Source organism: Aedes albopictus, chromosome 3, assembly GCF_035046485.1.
Source record: "Aedes albopictus strain Foshan chromosome 3, AalbF5, whole genome shotgun sequence".
NCBI lineage: Eukaryota > Metazoa > Arthropoda > Insecta > Diptera > Culicidae > Aedes > Aedes albopictus.
The window spans coordinates 371,354,249-371,381,402 of record NC_085138.1 but is presented as its reverse complement, the minus strand read 5'-3'; the positions used below and the strand labels follow the sequence as shown (position 1 = coordinate 371,381,402).

At 40.0% G+C, this 27,154-nt stretch overlaps 1 protein-coding gene across 1 annotated transcript in view; it reads right to left on the bottom strand.

The window, feature by feature from the left end:
• The window catches only part of LOC109397120 (uncharacterized), a gene marked incomplete at its 3' end in the record, with an annotated part of 66,296 nt that extends 40,001 nt beyond the window's left edge, over positions 1-26,295 (bottom strand). The window contains 2 exon segments of the mRNA XM_062855593.1: positions 70-2,137; positions 26,258-26,295. Coding sequence (XP_062711577.1) covers positions 70-791 — 722 coding nt within the window.
• Between the last annotated feature and the right edge of the window lie 859 nt (positions 26,296-27,154).

Below are 27,154 nucleotides of genomic sequence, written 5' to 3'. Positions count from 1 at the left end.
ATTAGAACAGGAAATGAAATAGCCGGCCACCGACCGTCTCGTGCCGGTGAGGCCAGGGGCCACACTTACCTAAACGTCGTCAGCAGGGGCGTCGAAACGGTCGTCAGACTGGGCACGTACACGTTGTCCGGTATGCTTCGCTTGGTCGTTGTCGTTGAGCCGTACGCGACGCGGCTAAACACCGCCGCTATGCTTTTCTCCAGGTTGAGACTGCCGAACCCGTCCCCGCCGCCGAAAACTTGAACTGGTCCTCCGGCCGGCCCGGTACCGTCTCCGTTGGGGTCCAGCAGGACCCCGCCTATCCGGGTTGGGTGGAGCAGTACTAGGAGCAGGGTGGTTGTTAGAAGTAATGCTAGGGAGGTGGTTGATCGCCGGATGTTGAAGGATCGATGGAATGGCGAGGGGCTTCTCACTCGGACCTTCTTGACTGTGTCCGGTCGGCGTTGTCTCCGCCGGCCAGATTTGCGGGTACGGCTACTGGGGTTGGGGTGACTACTACTACTGGGGGTTCGGCAGCTGGGCAGCATGTCGTTGTGGTTGCAGTGGACGCCGCAGGAGCAATCCAGCAGGTTCGGCCGTAACCGTAGACAGCTGTCGTCGATATCACTAGGGATCCTACTACTAAGGCTACTGCTGCAGTCATGTTCTTCTGGTTGCGTTGGCGGCTGTGGCTGTTGCCGATTGGTTAATAGACTGTTATGGGTGCTACACCGATCATGGTTGGATTCTACGGCGCGGGTCAACGATAAGGAGATCCTGTATTTCTTGTGCAATGTCCCTTCGGCGAACATGGTGGAACGTGCACGCCTTTGCACGTACGTGCACTTCGGGATTAACTGTGATTAAGATGCGATTAAACTGATGCACTGTTCACACTTTCAGTGCTGATGTTTTTACGAATTCACAGAACTTCCACCTCTCGAGAAGAGGATTATCGATTTTCACCCCCGAAATGATGGAAATTATCCCAAACTAGAACAAAAACGGCCCGAAACACTGTCTAAGCACATCTCGGTCGAGTTTCGTTGAGGATTTTCGTCATTTTTTCACATTCTTCTTGCGCCACTTGGTACTCGAGAGCTCTTCTTGGGATTCTTCGCTGAACACCGCTGTGTTCTCATTTATCACATGTCTGTTTCTTCTAAACTGGCATCTGCATCACCCTACACACAACTACGGTCGTCGTCGTCGTCGGTCAACCCGAGGGCGAGGGGTTCGAGACGCACTCACACACCGGCACACAAACTCTGGATCCAGCGAGCTTAGACGGGCAGACCTGAAGCAGGGTGTTGTACAGAATAATTCCAGGTTTCGAAGAACACACAAAGCATTGGACGGAGGCCGTCGTCGTCGTCTGCTTATGCCTGCCTATGCGAAGAAGCAGAGAAGACTAGAAACACCGCGCGAACCCGAAAGAGGAGGCTCACTCATTCCACTTAATCACCCTCCCTCACACCACTCTCTCCCTGTACGACGACGGGACCGGAACGGAGCTGGCTGGCACAGAAAGAAACATAGACACAAGCACCGCACTCGTCTACTCGACAAAGCATCAGCAGCACCATCCACACAGCCCAGCACTCCGTCTCGTATTCACCGGTTTTCCTTCGGTATATCTATCTGCCTCAGCACAAACACTCGCTCACTTGGGCACAGGCGGAATATTTAATTATTTTCTTCTACCAACTTCTTCTGCAGCAATGCCCGATGCTGATATTCTTCTCCCGATCGAACCCAATTCGATCGCACCCCACGTAACGGGAATCACTCAAAGCCCTTCCCCGAATTCGCACGCGAAAAGTCGACCGGTCGGACCTAAACCCCCCTGTCTTCTTCTCTTCGCTAATTGTATTATCTCCACCCGTTCGGGACACTTCGAGACTCCAGACTCGCGACTTGTGACCCCGTTTCCGTTCTTGTATGACGCACACGCACGACAACCGACAACCGGTTCAGAACTCTGCCCGATGGCAACTGCTGACTGACTGCTTGCGCGACACGGCTCCGTCCGAAGGGGGAATGTCCTTGCGTCGTTGCTGCTCACTCTCCGGCTCTCTCAGTCGAGCCGCGGATATGCGAGGCTGCGTGAGAGGTAAGGATAATTCCTATCCTGTGAGAGCGAGTCCGGGGGAGAGTCCTGCAAGAGAAAAAGAGAACAGGAGGAAAAATATTGACGTTAGTGGAAAGTGGAAAATTAATAAACACACTGCTGCTGCTGCTGCTGCTGCTCGTACGGTGACTTTCCCAGACGTGGTGGGGGGTGGGAGGTTTAGGAAAATAAGGAATGATGGGGGATGAGGGAGGAAGCTGTTTGATGGAATGGCATCGCTCAGTGGAAGCAAATGGAAAAATCAGATTTGAAATTGCATTTTGGTTTCTATGCACCACTGCAAGATGTGCGACTGAAGACGACCTGAGATATTTATATAGGGTAATTTAGTCGATAGTGGAACCACAACTAATATGGAGCCCCTTTCACTTTTCAGTCCGGATTGGTGAAATCACAGGGGTCCACTATTGTTACCGATTTTACATAGTAAGAGAATACGATTTACTCAATATTGGCCCCCTATAATCCAATAATGGACGCCAGTGGGTATGTACATGATGTCCGGTTCTCAGAAAATCCAAAATGTAATTGTTGTTCTCCATCTTGAGAGTTGAGCCATACTTTATGGTTTTAAAACCTTAAACTACATTAAAAGGCCATCATTTAAAATTGTTGGTGGCTATTTTGAGAGTCGCTCCGCCATCTAGGATTTTCTCGCAACTATGATTAAACTCGTGACATCTTTTTCATACCAATGTACCCATATTACACAGTTTTGAAACCTAGTATAAACCGCCATTTTGAACTTCGGTTCGCTATCTTTAATTAGTGTCTACCATCTTGGATTTTTTTATCACTATTTTCAGATTCCAGACATCTCACGATACCAAATACATACAGAAATATCGTCTGGTTGATATAACTTTTTTGATAGTTCGCCTAAGCTTCGATGATATTCTTGGTATAATTATTTCAAATGGTTGTTTCACAACGATTTTATGATTATAGTAAGCATATTTTTTAATTGAATCAACAATTTTGAATACCAACCATAATAAAATTAAACCAAGCATATATGTCATAAATTTGGCTGCTATCTACTCAGCCATAAGGATTCATCATGGCGGCGTCAATTGAAAGTATCGACAACAATGTTCTCCAAGGCTCGCTCCAAGGAAAAAGTTGTGCTAATTGTGTAAACGTTTCTCTAATATGGAATTTTAGTGCAATATGTATATTTTATAATGTGAATTAGAATATGCCTGCAATGTAGAAACGATAGGTGAGATAAAGTTAGTTTTAATTTTTCATTCCCAAAATAAATTCAAGCTTTGCCCCAATTTGTTTTCGAATACCTATCGCCGCGCTTCCCAAACTCGGTTTTCGCGGCGCCCCAACGCGTCACAGGCTCGCTTTTTCAGCTCGTTTTAGCGAGCCTGCAAGAGACTGGTGCGCCGCGAAAACAGAGTTTGGGAAGCGCGGACCTATCGGATCCAAGCACATCTAGAAGAAAATTTACGATTGTGCGATATTTGCCAGAAAACCGTTCGCCAGAAAACCATTCGCCAGAATGACAAACGCCAGAAAACCATTTGCCAGAAAGTACCATTTGCCAGAATACTATTTGCCCGAAAGTACCATTTGCCAGAATGTACCAATCCCCAGAATTTAATATTAAATATTAAGTTATGGGGATTGGTACATTCAGGCAAATGGTACTTTCGGGCAAATAGAAATTTTCTCCGTTTTCTAAGAATTAATTGAAACTAAAGATGTGATTGTAAGAATTTGGTGGATATAATTCAGTCCATTTACAAAAAAAATGTCATAAGTTTCAATCGTTTACAATAATTCAATATTTGCACTGCTAGGATGATCTCTTGGTTTGTTCCGAGAAAGGACGACTAGGGCTAGAACAACGAAAACAACAGGAAATGATTCACCGGTAGTTCTTGAGCAAAGAGAAAATCGATGAAGAGAAATCGATCATAGCAGATACGCCTGTATGATACTAAGCGCGAGACTTCGATGTAACTAGGCTATAAGTGCATATGTCCACAAATATCTGGTATGGTCAAAATACTGCTGACCGAAGTCCATTAGGCCGAATGTTCAATAGGTAGAATGGTGATCACGAATCGCAATTCAGTGATTATGGAACAGGAATTGGAACGGTTTCTTAAATTTGTTCGGTTTTCCAATAATTAGCTGATACTTATACAATATTAATATTGCCTTATTGTTTTAGTGCAATCAACAATTTTTGCCAAAAACTAGTCTTACGATGAAACTAGAAAGAACAGCCTATATTCAAAAGAAGGCAAAATTCACTAGTTGAACATCAACGGTTTCGGTGCAAAAAACTATTTTTCTACAATGAAACTATTCTCTCTAGTTCAAATAGTGAAATTTTCCTTCTTCTGAACACAAGCTGTTCTTTCTAGTTTCATCTAGTCTAGTTTTTGGCATAAATTGCTGATTATGTTAGAATCGTAAAGCAATATTGATATTGCGGAAAAAAATAGTTGAATTATTGAAAAAAAATAACAGATCTTAAACCCGTATATTGTTTCTATATTTAAAAGAAGGAAAGATTCATGGGTAAAATTCAGTAGCTCTAACTTCAACAATTGTTTTGACAGCATAAAAGAAGAAAACGGAAAAAAAATATGGCCATTCGGCAAAATAACTTTTTGACTCAATGACATTCGACCCAATGGCCTTCAGCCGAATGCCCTTACACCATTGATAGTAAGATTCTATAACAGTAGCCGGAGCGCCATTAGATAAGCCCAAATATGTTAAGCTCACATGTTACAATCACCGTGATAAGGGAATATATTGGTTAGAAATGGCGCACATAAACTAAGAAGTTCATCTAGAAAGAACAGCAGATGATTAAAAGAAGGAATAAACTGCTAGAAATATTAGAATCAATTTCCTCAAGAACAAGCTTTTTAGGCCATATATTCGGCCTAATGGTACATTCAAGCTTGTGATATTGGGGGTACTGGCTTTCGGGCAGTGACAGTCAGGCTAATGGTATAGGTAAAACCGTCACTTAAGTTATTATTTCTGTGTATTTTACTTGTTGCTTCTATAAGGTTTTTGTGTATGGTATTCGATTGACTTCAGTGTGTGATCAACAATTCCGGGTAATTTTGCTGTTTGGCACCAAAATTATTATTTAAAGTGATCATGTTATTTTTATTGTCAAAAATAAGCTTTAAAATTACTTTCAATTGAAAGAAGGGAATCTTTGAAAAATGTTAGTTAAGCCAAAAATTCCATATCAGTAAAAGCTGGAAAGAACATCCTACGTGTTGAAGAAAGGAAAATCCTTCTATTGATCAAATTCCATCAAAATAATATTTGATCAATTGGATCCACATCCTGATCAACTTGTCCACAAAACAAATTTGTGGAAATGTTCTAGCTGTTGTTCGCAATAAAATATTAAATAACGTAAGAGATTTAATGTATTGTAAAGTTTGAAAGGTTTGAGTTCACATCAATTTATTGTTTCAGAGTGATTTGCCCTTCTTTAAACTATAGGCTTTTCTTCAAAAGTTACTCTAAAATTATTTAATGTTTGCTCTTACATCAGTTCCAATAATTTATTTAACTTTCGCATATAAATCTGAACAAAATTAAAATTTTACATTTTTACAATCGTTATTGTGGGCCAATCGGTCCAAAACAAATAAAAAACACGATTTATTTTTTCAATAAGAATGCTTTAAATTATCATTAGATTGCGACCACTTCTGGATTGAGAACTTCGGAAAATTTCTGGGAAATGGTACTTTCTGGAGAATGGTACATTCTGGCAAATGGTTTTCTGGGAAATGGTTCTTTCTGGCAAACGGTTTTCTGGGAAATGGTATTTTCTGGCAAATGTCATTCTGGCCAGTGGAATTCTGGCGAATGGTTTTCTGGCAAATATCGCACAATCAAAATTTACTATTGTCTTAAGAAATGGCTGAGATGCATATTTCGATAAGAAAAAGTGAGAAAAGTGGCCTTTGCAACGGAGAAATGGCATTTTTGACGAAGTCATTCTTTCAACAACAATCTCCCATTTTCCTGCTATGTTGTTGAAGTGAGTGTAAGCTTCCGTTAAATAGACTTATTAGAACATATTGCACACACATACTACTATTATTGAAACGTTTATGCAAAAATTTGAAGATTTTCAATATTTTTTCAATGAAATAGCAGCGATTTTCTATGTATGCTTGAAGTACCTTAAATCAATTATCCGGTATAGCTAGTTCAAGCTTTAAGTTAAGGGTCAAGTTAAACATAAACATGCTTGAATCTACCATGACAATAAGTGAACTGTCAAACCATCAACCATAAATATTGTTGATGTAAGCATTTTATGATTGAATCAGGCCCCTGGCATCAATGAAATATATCGTAGCCAACATGTAACTGCCTTATACATACTCATATTCGTGCAAATTGAAACGAGCGTGTAATCAACAAACGCAGCTTTTGTTTGATGTTGTGAGCCAAACACGAAATCACATTCACAATGCGTGTTTGTTGGGTTGCTTTATTCAACTAATCGCATGCTCCTCTTACCGTACATTAATATTAGAGCGAGTTTGAAGTGTTTTGTGATCATAACAGGTGGAAAAAATGATTCCAAAAACTGATCAACAAACCAAAATAAACGTTAAACAAAAAATTGTTGATGTTTTCGCATTTGACAGTGGGCGCTATTTATTAGTGCCTAGGACATCCTGTCTACCATGAATCCAATGCATTGATATAGGCCGTGTCAGGGGCCTGGATTGAATCAACCATACTTCTTGTTCTAAAGAGATCATCAATTCTGCTTAATTCAAGCTTCCATTATTCTTCGACCTATTATATTATGCACAATACAATCTCAAAATAGGATTATATAAAAGTCAGTGCACAAATATGCTTGTTTGGGACCGCAATATGATTGACTTGGCTTTTTTCTCCGTGTACACACTTAATTTGGAACACCGTGTTCGGTAACTATTTGACGAAAATAGAACAACTAAATACAGCTATACTGCAGCATTGTTTACCTTTTGCACCCGGTTTCGACAGTTGGTGTAATGAGCCTCAGTAAAATCGATTACACAGCGCAACATTTTTTTGTCTCAAGCGCAAACTTATGTGTCTCTGACAGATTTTGGACCGCTGAATCCGAATCTGGGCTTAGATTTGCTCCAGCACGTCACAATTTTGAGCTATACCTCAATTTTTAGGGCAAAATATGCGATTTTGAGCTTTTTTGACTGCAAGCCATTAAGCATGGAAATATTTATTTTAGGCAATCAAAAGGTAAAGTGGTCAATTAACATCTAAATTAACGACTCATGCACAATATTTCGTTTTACCAAATCAAATTTGATTGATTTAAGCACTTTACCTAGGGTATAACTTTTTTCCCAGTGATCCAACGTCACTTTGCGGTCTTCGACAAAGTTCTTTGGCATATAGTCACCTACAATAATACAAAAGGATTTGATTATTGAAGGCTTACAGTCCCACCTAGCGGCAAAATTCGAAAACTTCAAATTTATGCATACATTTGGTCAAGTTTTCCCATACAAACTTCAAGCGTTTTGAGCGCCTTCGGGGGGGGGGGGCTTCGATGTGAGTGAACTTTTTCTGTGCACAGACATACAAACATACACACATACAGACACCATCTCAATTTTTCGTACTGAGATGATTGATATAGGGTGACCAAGGGTATTATCGGCAGGTTTGTTCTCTTCGTCATGGGGGGTTTTTGTGGGCCAAATTGCCTAAAATTTGGGCATTTATTTCAGCTTGGTTGGGGAGGATTTGAGGCCAACTTTTAGATCAACAGGTTTCAAAAACCCTCCATGACGAAGAGAACAAAACTTCCGAAAATACGTAAGCTACCCTATGTGACTTTAACCTACGAGCCTTCTATCAAAATTTTGTTAAGATAATAAGTGAACATCCTTTCAGTACACTATGGAGTAGGAGTAAGACAAACAGTAGTAAACTTGACTTAATAGGGAATGTGTTCCATCAGTAATCTCACGCTCCCATATTCATCCTATTCGAAAACAAGCGATTACGGCACCGATTGATTCCGTTCTTTTTGTTTTTATGCGTGCTCACTCCTAACAAAAAATACAAAAATAAGAAACAAAACAAACAACGCTTCAACCCTTTGTTTTTCGTAGGATGAAAATGGGAGCCACATGCTTAATAAGGGAACCAGTACCCTACTACTTGTGAAACATGTTCATATGAAAACATAAAAACGAGTTTACTAAACTACACATTATGAGTACACCAAAAAACAAAGATTTCCGTATGAACACAAGTATTAATTAATAGTTAATAAATACAAGTTTTAATAAGTTAGCCTAAGGGATTTGCATCTGCTGGTGCAGTAATGTTGGAATTCCGATGAAAATCCTAAGCAAATTTGGAAATAACGACGAAATATTAACGATTTCCGATACCGATATAACCCTGGAGACAACTTGTTATCTCAAGAATCCCTTCAGCGATTAGCAGATTTGATTGGGGATTTGCTTGGAAATCGATTCAAAATTTGTTCCAAAAATCCTCTGAAGATTTCTTCCGAATTTCTATTCAGGATTCTTCCTAAAACTCATGGCTGGATATCTTCAAGGATTTCTACCGCGAATTCTTACTGAATTCTTCCCGCAATTTCTCCCGGAGTTCTCCCTTGGATTTATCTAGGGATGCTTTCTGGAGGTTCGTCGGAGGTTTTTTTCAGGGTTTCTCCAGAAAACTCCCTAAATTTGAGTTTTTCCGGATTTGCTGTCGGAATTCCTTTTGGAGCTACTCAAAGTAGCTACTGTGATTTTCAACAGAGTTTTTTATAGGATTCCAGCTAGAGTTTTTCACGGGAATTCTGCTAGATAATTTTCGGGATTTCTTCCAGTACGTGGGGAACCAACGTTCAAGTTAAAACTCACTATAATGAAGTGACTTAAAAAAGATTTCTGAGTGGCCCTCCGGTACAGTTTCTCACGAGAAGTCTTCTATACTTCTGTAGAAGTTCATCCAAGGATTTTCTCAAAGAACTATTCGGGTTAGAACTTGGAGTTGATCGCTGCATTTCTCCCGTAATTCTTCCGAAAATTTCTGTCAAAGTTTACACCCGAAATTTCCCTTATATTTCCACCTGAGATCACTCCAAGAAGTTTTTCCAAGATGCGGGTTTTTGGAATTTAGTCCAAAATTCCTCTTGTTATATCTCCAAAAGTTCTTCTAGGAGTTCATCGCGAGATTCCATGCTAAATTTCTTACAAGGAATTCCACGGGCTATCTTAGGAGGTACTTTGAAAAAATCTCTTGAAAAATCTTGGCACGAACTCCTGGAGTGTATATTAGAAAAACCTAATAAAAACCCACAGGAAACCCGCGAAGACCACATTATCAAGAAGACTTGCAGCACTGCTGAAAAAAAAAAACGGGAGTCAATGCTAGCAGCGCCACCCCGGATGAAGGTGGCACTATTCATGACAGTGTGTGTACATTTTCATACTCGCACCAATACACTCTTACACATTTACACAAAGGTACCACCTTAGCTCACCAGACAGCGGTGTCGTCTTTGACGCTTGCCGTTAGTATGGGAAAATAACAGAGTTGCATGTCTTCTTGATAAAGTAGTCTTCGAAACCCGGGTCAATTTTCGGTAGGGATATTAGAATAACCAGCCACAGAAATCCAATGTCACGACTATTCGTGTGACTAACATCTAGTTTTCCTCGCCCTTACAGCGTCAGTAGCGGTACTTTAAGTGTCAAATAAAATTTGTTTACCAAAACAAAAGGTCCTCTACAAGATGGGCACTTAAACATAATCAATTATTACAACTAAAGTTATTAAAATAATTAAATAGGAAAACTGAGTACAGCGCCATTGGCGTTCTAGTGTATTTCTATTGTAGGGATTCTGGGAAAAACATTATTTGTAATCTTGTACCGACTTTTCGAACCCTCTAAGCAGAATACCCACTTCGAATGGATGTAATAAGTTTTGTACCTTTTCATTCCGCCCTAATTGCTTATCCTTTGACAGATACGCGTATTTCGACTACCACTTGTAATCTTCCTCAGTGTCAGTTATCCAAAATTGATTACACTCTTTCGAAGATTATTTGAAATCCTAGAAAAGTTTCTTAGAGAAACCTGAAGAGTATGACAGCAATAAACCTTAAAAAACATATCGCGGGAAGAACTCCATGAGTAATATCAACTATAATTCCTGTTGAAATCTAAAAAACAACTCAGTATAAAACCTCAGAAAAAGTATTGGGAGTCTAGGATACCAGTTGAATATGTCGGGCTTAAGGCAAAACGAACAATATTTTCAAAATCGATTTCCATACACAGTTAGAAGAAAGTTCAAGGTACCATCTTAGTTTGTTCTGGTCCAAAATGTTTGCCAGTTTTCCTGAAAACAATTTTTACTAAACTCCGTTTGAAATTTGTTTCTGGAAAACTGAAAAACATTTTGGACCAGAGAAACTCATTAGAAACCTTGATCCTTCCTCTTACTATACATATATGGAAAACAAGATGGAAACCAATTTCGAAAATATTGCTCCATTATGATAAAAATAAAAAAAACATAGAAAAAAAAACAAAAAATAATGAAAAATAAAAAACAAAAAGTAACGTGAAATTACGCTTGTCGATTCTCTACGTGATCCAACTGGGATCCCGCTGACGTGCTGAGTAACGTTAGTCCACTTGTTACTTCCAAAACAATCGTAAGCTGGAATCAGCTGAAGTTTCGAACATTCATTTGTTTGTCCCTCAGAGCATAATCAACAGTTCTTTCTTCGTAAGGTGGATTGGATTATAGCCTGCAGAAACGGCTAACAACATTACAAAAGCTGTAACCGTGGTACATCTGAAGGAGTTGTTTTTTTTTAGAAAAAAAGTAAAAAAGTAAAAAAGTAAAAAAGTAAAAAGTAGAACGCTAAATTTATTGAAAATAATTTTAAAAAAGTTGTGAGCCAATAGTTATTAATTTGTAAATGATGGAATACTGTGACTGATTTCTGGAAAAGGCATATTTTACGAATAGATTTCCGATAAAAAGTTTCAGAACGTTAAACAAAGTAAAGAATTTCTGGCATCACTTTTGGAATTTATGTAAAACCTCCAGCAAAATTATTCTCAATCTGCGGATTTTGAAGAATTTTTGAAGAGTTCACTATAAAATTTGATAGAATAATCCTTAAAAATCCCACAAAGAATTGCAAAGACAGTTTTAAATCATAAACTGTTTAATATGGACAACGTTTATAAAAAATCTCTTTTTTATACTTTTTTATCAGATTCATAGGGATAGTGGAAATTCCTGTGAGTGATTGGGTCACTTACAAACTCATTCACTCAATCACTCACTGATACACTCATTTACCAAAAACTTTGGAATTGCCTATCCAAATCCTGCAAGCGGTTGATTGAGCTTAAATTTTAAGAGGGTCATGTCAACTTACACTTGAATCCGGCAGTGTTTCTTTTTTAAGAATTTCCAATTTTGGACTATTACGCAGAATCGTTACATGTTCTGTGGTATAGTTGGTTAAAGCGCCACTCTAGCGAATAAGGAGTCGTGTGTTCGAATCCCACCAGAACGTGTTTTTTTTTTACTAACTTCAACTCTCAATTTGTCAATAAGCAACATGGAGCGGATCTGGTGTGATGGTTAGAACACTTGACTATCACGCTGAGGACCTGGGATCGAATCCCACTCCTGACAAACTCACAAAATGTGAGTTCTTCCTTCGGAAGGGAAGTAAAGCGTGGGTCCCGAGATGAACTAGCCTAGGGCTAAAAATCTCGTTAATACAGATAAAAAAGAGCAACATTTCGTGCACGTTTTAACAGTATTTAAGTTTCCCATCAAACCATGGGTCACTCTATTTTGTAGCAAAGTCCAGTTGTCCAAGCAAATAAGAGCAGCACACAACAGGTAATGCCATTTATTACAAACCGTACCGGTCTTCTATACAAAATGCAGCTGAGAGCTCGTGGGTTTCACTTCTGGTTCTCGTCGAAGAAGCACTTTAGCTTTTTAGGCATCGGCTGACAAATGTAAAAAGCCAAACGGCCGTCCATCAATCATCAGGTGTAAAAACATTGGCAGCGATGAGTGAATCCAACTGTGCGACGAACCCATTCAACGAATGTTTGTCTTTCACCGTACGCCAGCTTAACCATCGCTCGCCAGAGTCAAATTAATTTCTGATGATGATCGAAACCATAAGTACAAATTTATTACGCGCGCCGATTGAGTCGACCAATTGAAACGATACCCATCGAAGAGCACACCATTCACAGGCGGTAAACGAGCGTTTCATACCTACTCTTGGCGAGCGAGGTGTCTCAGCGTAACACACCGCGCACCTGGCAATAGCGTCTGACGAGGATTATTCTGATTATGTATGCAGATTTGGCACAATTATACGCGTGAATGATGGGGGCTTTCGATTTTTCAATGAGCCTTTCTGTCGAACAATTAAACTTGGTTCATCTGGTGATGGTGAGGTAGGTACCAAGGCCTTTTCTCATTTGGTGTTTCAATTGAAATTTGTTATAGACAACGGAAAACAGCGAGATTTTTTCAAGGAACGAACGCAACAAAGCAACTTCCGTGTACCTATGTAAACAATTAGATTTTTGGAGATTGGCCATCGCTTGATAGGAAGCCGTTTTGTAGTTGTTTCTGAAACTTATCAAACATAAATGGAAGGCATTGCGCGGAGTATCAAGGCAACATCCATTGATTACGAACACTAAAAAGGACAGCCCTTGTATGTAAACCCTCCCTCCTGATGTTGTTTTGTATTGAAATTCATTTTATTTTTGTGTGCCGTAACGCTCGAATGAACTGAATATTTGGAGAAAATTTTCAAACGAACTCCAACAGAAATACCAAGCAAAATTGCTTGAGACAGTTTGTGGAAACAGCATTCCTCTAGTTCATTAGAGGTTCAAGATACACGTGTTTGAACCTTTAGCCACTAGACGCCATCTAGGGGATAAATCATGAACCATTTACTCAATTATCAGACGGTTCTTAGCTTGGTGTACAATTTTGCCGAGGACGGTGTCCTTCTATCTCATCAGAATTTTGAAATACAGAGCATTGAATCAGCGGAAAAGTTTTGGTTACCAATTCCAGATTTATTCTATTTGGAATCACTTTACTTAGACAATCAGGAGTCGCAGTATATCGTATAAAGTACTATTTTAAGTAACTATCGCATATATGTACGGCGAAGGGACAATTTTCAACGCATATGATGTTATTTTTTTGAAATTATTGCGATGTATCTGGTAAAGTCGTATAAGAATACAAATCAATTTTTATAAGGTATGATTACATCGTACTACACGATATTCTGATGTTTTATTACGATGAATTTAACTTATTCGCATAGGCGTGCGAGCGAACTCTCGAAGTGTCAAATAAATTCGCATAATCATGCTACGATGAATTCATTTTGTACTTTTCTTATTTTATATTTATTTGTGTACAAATTGAATCGTATTAATGCAAAAATAGACTCGTTAAAGTAAGGTTCACCGGGGCAAGTTGAAACGGGTGGGGCAAGATGAAACACGAAGTTTTGAAATAGATTTCAATACAATTTGAAAATTTTTCTTTCGCCAAGAGATTGTTTGAATCAAAAAATGTGTGTTATGGCATTCAAGCAGTTGACCATCATTGGATAACATCATGTTAACCGGCTGTTTCATCTTGCCCCACCCGTTTCAACTTGCCCCGGTGTACCTTATGCATATAAACTCGCATAAGCTAGAATCGTTTATGGTGACATAATGCGATTTGATATGTTATAACAATGAAAGATGCAGTGCCAAAAAGTTACAAGAAAGTAAACAGCCATCATTATGACTACAAAATCATTATTATTGTTTTGTGGCCTTCACAGAAAATAATATTCATGTAAAATTCAGCGAAAAATCATGCACATAAAGGGAATGCCAGATTTAGTGCATATTTACATGAGATATCATGTAAAATTACGTTACAATCGTGTAAATTTCCGCTAATAGTCACGTAACCGATTGGAGTCCATGATGGTTTACGCGATGGTTGGCGGAAATTTACACGATGGTAATGTAACTTTACATTATATCTCATGTAAAAGTACACTAACTCTAGCATTCCCTTTATGTGCATGATTTCTCGCTGAATTTTAATTACATATTTTTTTCTGTGTTGTTATTCAACAATTGGCAGCGCGATCCAGATATTTTTTAACTTCATGATAGTCTACTAAGAATGTCATGATAATTAATTAGCTTGTTAAGTAGTGTTTGGCAATAAATGCAATAAATGTGAAGTGTGGTTCGATAATCCAAAGGTCATTAGTTAGGCGACAAGAATTTTTTTTAATTCGCTTAAGGTACTATATTACGTCGCAATAGTGCATATTGTACGTCACATAAGACAACGTTCCAAGTCATAAAGCGTAATATTGTCCTTCCAATGCACGTATATCGCCTCCACTTAGTACGCATACGATACTGTCGCTGCATCTTAAGCGACGAAACTTTTCCACATAAAAGTACGTATAACACGGACATCAACTTTATTATACGTACAAATTGGTTGTCTGGAAATTGAACACTACACACTAATGCTCTAAAACATGTCTATCCAAATATCTTTTTTTTTTCGTTTTGCTCGCCATCCCTCCGACTACGACTGTTGTGGTGACACCTCACTCTGACGGACGACAAGACACACGGTTGTCGTGTTTCGCGTGATCGATATATTAACGGCAATTAATTGCTTTTCGGCCAGCGGCGACTCGCGCGAGCTATTAGGTGCTACATGGGCGAGAGAGAGCTACGGGAATTCATAACGACCGGGGCGGAGTTCCTAAACGGTTGACAGCCGACAGGCGTGTGTGCGTGTGATTATATTCAATTATGTCACCGCATTCTACTGAAATGTCCGGTCCAAATACCATGACCTGCCTGCCTTCGTTCGACGACGACCTTCCTTCTGCTCCTCTGGTTCTTCAATGTCGAAGAGTCTATAGCGCACTTGAACGAACAAACACTCACACGCCGCGTACTAATTGAACAAAAGTAGTTTGTGCGTTGATCTGCGATGTTGGGGCCGCCATCTACCGGATGGTTGTCATTCCCGAAGGGGTATAATTTGTGCAATCATCACTACTGCCAGGCCAACCCCACTGCCACCGGTGCCGAATACCGACCGAACGGTGAGGGCCGCCGTCTCCACTCGAGTACCGGGCTAAGAGCAATCATCGCTAATGTGGTCAATATCAGATCAGAAGGTTTCTTTTTCCGAAAGTAATTTGAGACAATTTATCAATTATTTCGAGAGTTTAATGGCCTGTAACGAGAGAACAATGCTCTTGAATGTCGAACCCAATTCATACTGTGTGGTATTTGACATCGATGAATAACTGAATGCTGAAATTGTGGAAATGTTGGATGTAAATACATATTGATCCAACATCTCTAAAGTGGACAGAATCTAGCTATAGTTGACAAATCATCAGGTCCACTTGTTTTACACAAAGAGCCATTATCAATACGAAAACAAATACTTCAGTGTATAAATGCTGCGGCAAGATCTGATGATGCAATCGCTCGCCTTCAGCAAACCTGCCAAATTAAGGAGATTGGTTGTGGCACAGGTTCACTTCTGTCGTGGATTGCCATTTTATAAGGGAAAAAAGATTGCCTATTTATAGGCGCAAGGTGATAGCTTCATTATACAGTGCTGTGAAGTTGGAATAACAATGAACGAGGCACTGCCAATTTTACGTTACGCGACAGATATAGATTTCAGCCTAGTCTAACAAGCCCCAATTTCGTATCCACAAAAACCATAACTTCTTTCATTTAATCAAGTTATCGGAAAGTGCATCAGCCCACAACCACCCATTAGTCCCATTAGTAGGGCTCGCAGCAAATATTCTACGAATTTCCGATAAAATTCACCAACGCACCGTAACACTGCACTCGTCCTCATAGCACAGGCTAGCATTGACTGACTCACTCCCACGGATCCAACCAGTCAGTGGTACCCATAAAATCCAGACAGAAGAGGAAAAAATCCCACATTCTTCTCATCAAATCACACCACATCACTGACTGACTCACCATGGACGGACGGACGGACGGACGGCCCAACGGACGGACCCCGTTGTTGTCCGCGTCTATCACACCAACCGACAACACGTCCATCATCGAGTCAATCGATCGAAAGTGATGCGCGTTCAGCGATAATTAAATTGCCGATTTTAATAGTTTGAGGCTTCCCTCCCTCGCCTGAACACGACGCCCGATACCCCCTCCACTACTGGTTGTCCCATGAATTCCCATGAAATTGAAGACCCAAATATAGCAACAGATTGAAATGGATTCCGCGAAAACCAGAACTGATCAATCCGGGTTGAACCTTGCAATCAGCACGGGGAAAAGGGGATTTTGTCCTGGGAAGGCACGTGAAGGACTGTGTGGGCCACATATTTTTATATGAGACGAATGGGACGTCCATAAATTACACACTATTTCTGGGAAAACATGCTGGAATATACCTGCAAGCCCCTCCCAAAATACCCCTGGGAACTCCTGGAGAAATTCTTGTGGAAATTTCTTGCAGAAATCCCCGTGAAAAGTCCTGGAGGATTTTCCGGAGTAATTCCTTAAGGAATTCCAGGAAAAAAAATCCTAGATGAATCCCGGGTAGATTCCTTGAAGAATTCCTGGAGAAATTTCATGAAGAATTTGCTGAGAAAATCCTGGAGTAATTCCAGGGAAATTCCTGGAGGAATTCCCGAAAGATTCTGGAAGGAATTCCCGGGAAATTCCTAGAGGAATTCCTGGAAAACTCCTAGAGGAATTCCCGGAAAATTCCAGAAAAATTCCCAGGGAAATTTCTGGAGGATTTCCCAAGTAAAATTCTGTAAGAATTCCCGTGGAAATTTCTGGAGGATTTCCTGAGGAAAATTTTGGGGAATTCCCAGAGAGATTCATTGTGGAGTTGCCGGGGAAATTCCTGGAGAAATTCCCGAGAAAATTACTGATGGAATTCCCGGTGTTTTTCTTAAGAACTCCCCTTGGAAATTCCTGGAGGAAATTGAAGAATTCCCTGGAAAATCCTTAAGGAATTTCTGGAGAAATTCCTGAAGGAATTGCAGAGGAAATTCCTGAAGAAAATTCAAGCAGAAATTCCAGAGAAAATACCTAGAAGGATTCCCGAGAAAATTCCTGGAGGAATTCCCGGGAAAATTTTTCAAGGCTTTCTCGGAGAAATTCCTGGAGGAAATCCCATGGAAATTCTTGAAGGATTTCCCAGGGAATTTTCCCTTCAAGGAATCCCCAGAAAGATTAAACAACGAGTTGCCTCGTTCTTGGAGTTCTTGGAGCAATTCCTGGGGAAATTCCTGATGGAATTCCCGAAGATTTTTTTGAGGAATCCCCGTGGAAATTACTTGAAATTTCCGGGGAAACTCATTGAGAAATTCCCGAGAAAACTCCTGGAGGAATTCCTGCAGAAATTCCTTGTAGAATTCCTGGAGGAGTTCCTGGATAAATTCCTAAAGAGATTCCCGAGGAAATTGCTGGAAGAATTCCCGAGAATATTCCTGGAAGAATTCCAGAGGAAATTGCTGGAGGCATTCTCGGAGAAATTCCTGGAGGAATTCTAGAGGAAATTCCTGGAAGAATTCCCGAAAAAAATCCTGAAGAAATTCTCGTGAATATTTCTTGAGGAATTTCCGAGGAAATTCCTGCGGGAATTCCCGAGAAAATTCCTGGAGGAATTCCCGAGAAAATTCGTGGAGGAATGCCTTAGGAAATTCCTGGAGGAATTCCTTAGGAAATTTCTGGAGGAATTCCTAGGGAAATTCCTGGAGGAATTCCTTAGGAAAATTCCTGGAGGCATTCCTTACGAAATTGCTGGAGAAATTCCTTAGGAAATTCCTGGAGGAATTCGTTAGGACATTCCTGGATGAATTCCTGAGGAAATTCCAGGACGAATTCAGGAATTTTCGAGAAAATTCCTGAAGGAATACCTGGAGAAATTCCTTGAGGAATTTGTGGAGGAGTTTCAGGATAAATTTCCTGAAGGAGTTCCCGAGAAAATTTCTGGAAGAATTCCCGAGGATATTCCTGGAAGCATTCCCGAGGAAATTGCTGGAGATATTCTCGAGGAAATTCCTGGAGGCATTCTCGAGGAAATTCCTGCCTTAGGAAATTCCTGGAGGAATTCCTTGGGAAATTCCTGGAGGAATTCCTGAAGAAATTTCTGATGGAATTCTTGTGAAAATTCCTGGAGGAGTTCCCGAGTTATTTCCGAGGACATTACTGGGGGAATTCCCGAGAAAATTCCTGGATGAATTTCCGAGGAAATTCCTGGAGGAATTCCTAAGGAAATTCCTGGCGGAATTCCTAAGGAAATTCCTGGCGGAATTCCTTATGAAATTCCTGGAGGAATTCCTTAGGAAATTGCTGCAGGAATTCCTTAGGAAATTCCTAGAGGAATTTCTTAGGGCATTTCTGGAGAAATTCCTTAGGAAATTCCTGGATGAATTCCTTAGGAAATTTCTGGAGGAATTCCCGAAGACATTCCTGGAGATATTCCTGAGGAAATTCTTGGACGAATTCCCGAAGAAAGTCCTGGAGGAATTCCTGGGAAATTGCTGAAGGAATTCTTGAGGAAATGCCTGTTGGGATTTCGGAGGAAATTTCCGGAGGAACTCGCGAGGAAATTCCTGGAGGAATTCCCGAAGAAATTCCTAGAGGAATTCCCGTGGAAATTCCTGGAGAAATTCCTGGAGAAATTCCTGGAGAAATTCCTGGAGGAAATGCCTAGAGGCATTCCCGAGAAAACTCCTGGAGGAATTCCCGAGGAAATTCCTGGCCGAATTCCCGAGGGAATTCTCGGAGGAATTCCCGAGGAAAGTCCTGGAGGAGTTCCTGGGAAATTGCTGGAGGAATTCTCGAGAAAATGGAATTCTGGAACAAATACCTGGAGGAACTTGCGAGGAAGTTCATGGAGGAACTTGCAAGGAAATTCATGGAGGAATTCCTGAGGAAATTCCTGGAGAAATTCCCGAGAAAATTCCTGGAGGAATTCCTGAGAAAATTCCTGAAGGAATTCCCGAGGAACATCCTGGAGGAATTCCCGAGGAACATCCTGGAGGAATTCCCGAGGACATTCCTGGAGGAATTCCCGAGGAAATTCCTGGAGGAATTCCCGAGGAAATTCCTGGAGGAATTCCCGAGGAAATTCCTGAATGAAATCACGAGGACATTCCTGGAGGAATTCCCGAGGACATTCCTGGAGGAATTCCCGAGGACATTCCTGGAGGAATTCCCGAGGACATTCCTGGAGGAATTCCCGAGGAAATTCCTGGAGGAATTCCCGAGGACATTCCTGGAGGAATTCTCGAGCACATTCCTGGAGGAATTCTCGAGGACATTCCTGGAGGAATTCCCGAGGACATTCCTGGAGGAATTCCCGAGGACATTCCTGGAGGAATTCCCGAGGAAATTCCTGGAGGAATTCCCGAGGACATTCCTGGAGGAATTTCCGAGGACATTCCTGGAGGAATTCCCGAGGAAATTCCTGGAGGAATTCCCGAGGAAATTCCTGGAGGAATTCCCGAGGAAATTCCTGGAGGAATTCCCGAGGAAATTCCTAGAGGAATTTCCGAGGAAACTCCTAGAGGAATTCCCGAGGAAATTCCTGGAGGAATTCCCGAGGACATTCCTAGAGGAATTCCCGAGGACATTCCTAGAGGAATTCCCGAGGACATTCCTAGAGGAATTCCCGAGGACATTCCTAGAGGAATTCCCGAGGACATTCCTAGAGGAATTCCCGAGGACATTCCTAGAGGAATTCCCGAGGAAATTCCTGGAGGAATTCCTAGAGGAATTCCCGAGGACATTCCTAGAGGAATTCCCGAGGACATTCCTAGAGGAATTCCCGAGGACATTCCTAGAGGAATTCCCGAGGACATTCCTAGAGGAATTCCCGAGGACATTCCTAGAGGAATTCCCGAGGACATTCCTGGAGGAATTCCCGAGGAAATTCCTGGAGGAATTCCGGAGGAAATTCCTGGAGGAATTCCCGAGGAAATTCCTGGAGGAATTCCCGAGGAAATTCCTGGAGGAATTCCCGAGGAAATTCCTGGAGGAATTCCCGAGGAAATTCCTGGAGGAATTCCCGAGGAAATTGCTGGAGGAATCCTCGGCGAAATTCCTGGAAGAATTCCTGGGGAAATTCCTGCAGGAATTCCCGGGGATATTTCTTGATAAATTTTAGGGGATATTCTTTGAGGAATTCTTAGGAAAATTCCGGGTGGAATTCCCGAGGAAATTTCTGGCGAAATTCTCGGGGAAATTGCTGCAGGAATTTCCGAGGAATTCCTCCAAGAATTTCCCCGGGACTTCCTCCAAGAGTTTCCTCGGAAATTTCTCTAAGAATTTCCCCAGAAATTCTTCCAAGAATTCCCATAACAATTCCTCTCGGAAATGCCCTGGGAACTCCTCTCGGAATTTCTCTGCGAATACTTCTCGCAATTTCCCTGGAATATCCACTTGGAGTATCCCTGAGAATTCCTCTCGTAATATCCCTAATAATTCCTCTCGGAATTTCCCTGGGAATTCAGCTCAATCTTTCCCAGGGAATTCTCCCAGGAATTTTCTCGATAATTTTGAAATTTGCCCATGGTATTTTCCAGAAATTTCAAAATAAATTGCTCTAGGGGTTTTCTCCGAAATTTCTCAAGTAATTCTCCTATAAATGCCGCTAGAAATTACCTCCACGTAGTTTTCTGGGAATACCTCTAGGAGTTTTCCATAAAATACCTTCAGGGATTTTTTTAGGAAATTTCTCCATGATTTTCAGCAAGAGTTCTTCCTGTAGTGTTCCTGAGGATTTTTGTCAAAAATTTCGTCGGAAATTTCTGTAAAACTTTCAGCGTGAATTTCTGCAGGATTTTCTTGCAAATTTGTCAAAGGATTTCCCAAGATTCTTCTCGAAAAATGTCTTCAAGATTTGTTTCCAGAAACATTCCGTTTCATTTTTTTTTTAAATTCAGGAATTACCCAGGAAGTTTCAAAATGGATTTGGTAAGGAATAATCCCGGGAATTCCTCCACAAATTTCCACAGGTTACCTTTCCGAAAATTTTCGAAGAATCACTTTAGAAAATATATCTGAATTTCTTCAAAAAAAAATCACCTGAAATTTCTGCAAGAATTCCCGGATGTCACCAGGCGTTTTTCTTCTTCTGAGTTTTTTGAGAATTTATTCAGAAATTCTGGGAAATATTCTTGAAACATCTCCATGAACTTTTCTGCGAACTTTTCAAAGCATTTCTGGAAAAAATAATTAAAAAAAAAAACAGGTGAGTTGTTGATTTTTAGATTTTAAATCGTAGAGAATTTTTCCAGAAATGCTCGTGGGAATTCCTTGGCACATCTCCATGAGTTTTCCAGGACACTTTGTTTTAAGAGTTCATCCGGAAATTTGTCAAGAAAATGGCATTGAGAATTTCTCCAGAAATGCTCGTGATAATTTCATCAATATGTTTCATGTATGCCTCCAGAAAAAGCTCTTCGAGTTTCTTATAAAATTCCGATAGGAATTAATCCTAGGAATACGCCAGAAAGTTGCACCGAGGGTTAACCTAGGAATTGTCCCAGGTATCCCACTGGAGTTTATTTTATTATTATCCTGTTCATTCCCATAAGAATTTCATTGCAGATTTCTTCATAAGTTTCAGTGAAGATTACCCTTGAAATTTTCATAGAGATTCATCCAGCAGTTCCCCTGAAGATTCCTCTAAAAAATCTAGCGTTCCGTTCAGCCTTTAATTTTGGAGACTTCTCCAAGAATTTTCATGGCCACTCTTTCAAATATTTCTTTGAAAATTGATACAAGTACTCATTGCATTTTACCAAGATTTTTTCGAAGAATTTTCCAAGAAATTTCTTTAGGTATTCTTCCGGAGATTCTTCAGTAGAAGCTTTCATGGTTATTTTGAAAATTCTTCCAAAAATTCCAAAATGAGTTTTTCTTTATGAATTTTCATATTTTTTTTCTTATTTTTTTTCTAGAGATTTTTCCAGGAGTTCCGTTATTGACCAAAGCTAGACTTGCAACAAACAGTAACAGTTCAACCAAAGTCAGCGACAGCATTTCCCGAGGTCAACACCGGCAATCCTGTGCGTAGGTGTTTCCCGGATCCAACAGTTCCAGCAGCGGTGGAACATAAATCCAACCAACAACCGAAATCCCTGAAACTGGATTCGGTTCACCCCGGCGCCGGTAATTGTATGATTCACTTTCCCGGTACCGTACTTGTTGTTGGTTGGTCACGGCCGGGCCCATTCCCACTAATGATGGCTTCTGATTGGTTTAATGGTAATGATGATGACAACGGCGATGGATGAAGCCGATGATAATGGTGAGCCTCCGCACACTCTGTTTTGTAAATATATCTTTTTGTCCGAAAGAGAGCAGAGGGATCTCCCGGCCCTGCAGGCTTGTAATTAGTGGACACGTGTACATAGCCTGAAGCTCTGGTTCGGCGTTGGTTCGAGGAACAATCGCTGTTTTCTGCTGATTACGCGGTGTGAGTATAGGTTCTATTTTTCAGGAAAAGTGAACCACTAATACGGGTTCACAGGAATCAAATGTTCAATGTTTTTGCATTCGATTCTAGGCGCAAATGCAATATAATTGGCTCATCAATTTATTGATTGTATGATTTTATATCACATGGAACAACTGAAGTGGAGTAGGTAGGTTATTTTAAACGTGTATTGGTGAGCTCGTTCCAGTTATTTCAATTAATGTACACCTATTAGTTTCTTTTAATGATACTTGCAGAATGCACACTAATATTCCTTTCGTATACTAATCCGGTAGCAAGAACTGAAGTGACGTCGTCATCGATTCGATCTTCCATAGATTGTTCCAATAAATGTATATATAATGTATAATGAGATTATGTAAATCAAGAAAAAGTTTTTAGTTACGAAGTTGCCACTATATACCTTTTCAATGTTATTATAGTTCTCATTTAGCAGCTGAAGCGATTGTTAAGAAGGCAAGAACAACGCCCTTCTTTCTAATATTCTACAAATCATTTCTGAGTAACATTTTCAACCGGATCAGTTGAACTCATAAAATAATTACCGCCCATCAAAGCTGCAGTCATCCCGCCGTTGACTCTGTCATCAAAGTCATCTCAATTTTAGCTCTCAAAATAGAACCACATAAAGATGTCAACGGTTTCCTTCAACAACGGCGGCAACAACTACTTCGAGCAACAATGTATCATTCATTGAAGCAAAACACGCACCACATCATGTACCCAACCCACCCAGTGAGTGCAGTGCCTGCTGCTGCATAACCGATTTTTATGGAGTTTGCGGTGGAGACATTGTAAGATTTCAGTAAATGGCACGAGACGGCTGTATTGGGCGGAAGCCGTGCAGCTATGGCAATTTGTGCATCTTTTGTTTTTCGAAATAGCTTGGAAACCGCTTGGAACATTGTGTGAAGATGAACCTTTCCCAGCTAGGGCTGTTCACAACTAGAGGGATGCCCGTTCAGTTAGTTGTTGTAAGAACTCTGTATGAGTTGTTCACTGAAAATATCCACCACATTCCAATTGACTAATTGATGAAATCGATAACCATCAAAAATTGATACAACAACACTACTATTCAGCATCCCTAGCCAATAACTTCGGGAGGAGCGAAGAACAACTTATTCAAGTGTGGCGACCGACAGCAGCCGCCAACCTCCGTTAAAGTTTGCCAACTTTCCTCCAAGTTTTGTGCTGTACATATGTATGTACATACATAAATAAATAGGTCAACCAAAGAAGAACGATGCACATACACACTAACTAGGACAGGAAAAGCCAAATCCACTGCACACAACATAGTTGGTTGCGAGCAAGCGTGACCGACGATGTTGATGTTACTTTGCTACTGATACATATTCGCTGTTGGTTGCATCAAGACAGAGCGAGAGATTCGCGAGATTACGATACAGAACGGATCCAGATGTCACACCGGATGACGGACGACTGACTGCACATATAGAGATGATATGGTTTCTGATTTTCCAGACTCGAACTTGATCAGTTCCCGAAATATCTTATTGTTTGAAACCCGGACTCATGGCAAGCCAAGGCAAAAAAAATTATCGGAACTTGGGCAGCATTTCAAAAATCAACTAGTTTTATGAAGCGTTATAAAACCTAAACGGTTCTTTTTTAGTTTTATGATGATATTCTATATAAGGGCCCGTATAGCTACAGCTATGCGTGGGAATACAGCACGGCCTTGCTGGGGATGACGAGTTCGATTCCCGGTCGGTACAGGAACTTTTCGTATAAAAATCCTTGACTTCCTTGGGCATAGAGTATCTTCGTGCATGCTACATAATATACATGCAAAATGGTATTTGGTAGAATAAGCTCAGTTTAATCACTGTGGAAGTGCTCACAAAACACGAAGATGTGAAGCAGGCTTTGTCCCAGAGGGCACGTTACGCCAAAAGAATAAGAAGATGATTGTAAATACCTCCCCCAAGTAACATTTTGAGGACCAGTAAGTCGTGTAAAGGTTTTGAGAACCGCTATAAAACCAAATACCTTTTATTTCAGTTTTATGGTGGTTCTAAGAGCCATTTCTGTTCTATTTGACTAATAACTGTTACTTAGGCTACGACTCTATTTGAATTAAAAATGTTTGCTTGGGAGGAGCATCTGAAAAAATCGGAAAAAAAACTTCGATAAAAATGATGAAAATGCTTTGCAGATACTGAGATGAACGTTTGCATAAACTTTTAGATACATGGTGTTTTTGTGCAAATTTCTTCTTAGTTGTGGACCTTTTTCCTCATCATAATGAAATTAGGGTGGTCCCTCTAATTTAGCTGTTTCAAACATCTGCTTTTTATAAATTATATAGGTACACGTTTTCAAAATGTTTACAATGTTGTAGAAAAACTTATTAAAAAAAGACACGGACACGTTTAGTACTTCCAGTGAACTATTCGGTTCTTTGAAGGAAGCACGACACTAGACAACGGACTAGCATGCAACGCCCAGTGGCACAGCCGAAAACTTTTCCTGACAGCTGCGGCGGGAATCGAACCCGCACTCCTAGCACGATGCGACTAAATGCTTGGTGACACAAGCCGCACGACCACGAAGCCACAAGTTTACCGAAGAAACCATTTTTATATCTCTTAAAATTCCTAACTTATGGTTTTTTAATGAGATATTAGGGAGCTCTTTAAGAAATTTCAACGCGCATTTTTTTCATATTCTTCGAAAAAAAAATACATTTGTTTTTTCAAATAGTCATATTTCAAAAAGGAGCAAACAGATGTTCAATCTCACGGTTGCATTGAAAAGTTCGTACGCTGCTTTATACGTGTGCCTTCTGTATTTGAAGCTTTTTTTGTCTGTATTAACGAGATTTTTAACCCTTGGCTAGTTCATCTCGGGACCCACGCTTTACTTTCTTTCCGAAGGAAGAACCCACATTTTGTGAGTATGTCGGGAGTAGGATTTGATCCCAGGTCCTCGGCGTGATAGTCTTGTGTTCTAACCACCACACCAGGTCCGCTCCTCTTGAATCTTTTTATTGAATTCTGAAAATACGTTTTTTTTATTATAAAAAAGCAGTTGTAACTCTTAAAATCGAGTATGACGTCTTCAACAGAATTGAGGGGCCGAGATGCAAAGGCGCCCAAGTGATCATTTTGTCGATTTTGAGCTGAGCAAATCAAAAAAAATTCAGGCTTCAAGCTTTCAGGAACCTTTTAAATATTATTTAACGATGTTTAAAAAAATTGCAATAAATTGGAGAAAATTGTATCGATTTGGAAACTTCATATATTTTGTATGGAATGAAAAATTGGTGAAAAACTTTAAACATCGTTAACTCGATAATGGGTTTTTGTCACTCACACCCCTTTTCTTCTAACCCCTTCAATTATAAAGTTTTATATGCTCCACGATCGTCATAATCAATATTAAGATTCAAAACGTGATTGAAATGTGTACTTTATCTGCTATGAGAATTATAACAAGTCTTATAAAAGGGGGAGATATACAGATTACTTTACTTACTATTCCAATAGAAAGGCTTTCATTACCTGAAATTAAAAAAGAAAAGAAAAAATATTTAAAAAAAGGAGATTTTCGGTTTAGAACTATGTGTACAAAAATGCAGTGGCATACGTGGGAACGCGTATAATTCTAAAAAAAGACCACTTTGGGTCACCTTTAGTTAGTTCTTCCAATTTCCATCTATAAGGAAGGGTAATAAGACAAAAAAAATGAATAAATTTAGACTAGCTTTTTTAATCGATTTTCAAAAATATTGAACGAGATTTTGGAAAGTCAAACACATAAAAACGCAATATCAAGACGGAATTGACCGAGGAAATCAAAGTTGTGGCCCCTGTTTCACTCTATATCGTTCTTTAACATCAAACTTCTATCTCTTATCGTTTTCTTGAAATTTCGATTTAAACATCGCATTTCAGATCATAAATTTGCAACTGTCAAGGTAAGTTTTTTTTTGCGCACTGTGCCGCACATTTAAATCGAAATTGCAAGAAAACGATAAGAGATACAAGTTTGCTGTCAAAGAACGAATTGTAGAGTGGAACAGGGGCCACAAATTTGCCTAAGAAAGAATTTTAATTTATTACGCATGTATCAAAGATAATTGACAAAAACAAATTAAAACACACTATTTTGAGCTATTTTGCTCTAGAAAACTTAATTGTTTAACCAAACAAATCGATTCAAAGATGTCATTTGAAAGAAAATTCAATGACTGGCCAAAACTTTCTTGATAATGCGATTGATTCAAAATTCCACCACTAGGCGGCACTAGACAACAATCACATTTCATGTAACTTAGGAACAGTGCTAAAAATGTCATTTCGACATATCTAAATTTAACCATATCAAGCTCATTTTAGAAGCTCATCCAGAGTATGTGGTATATGAAAAACT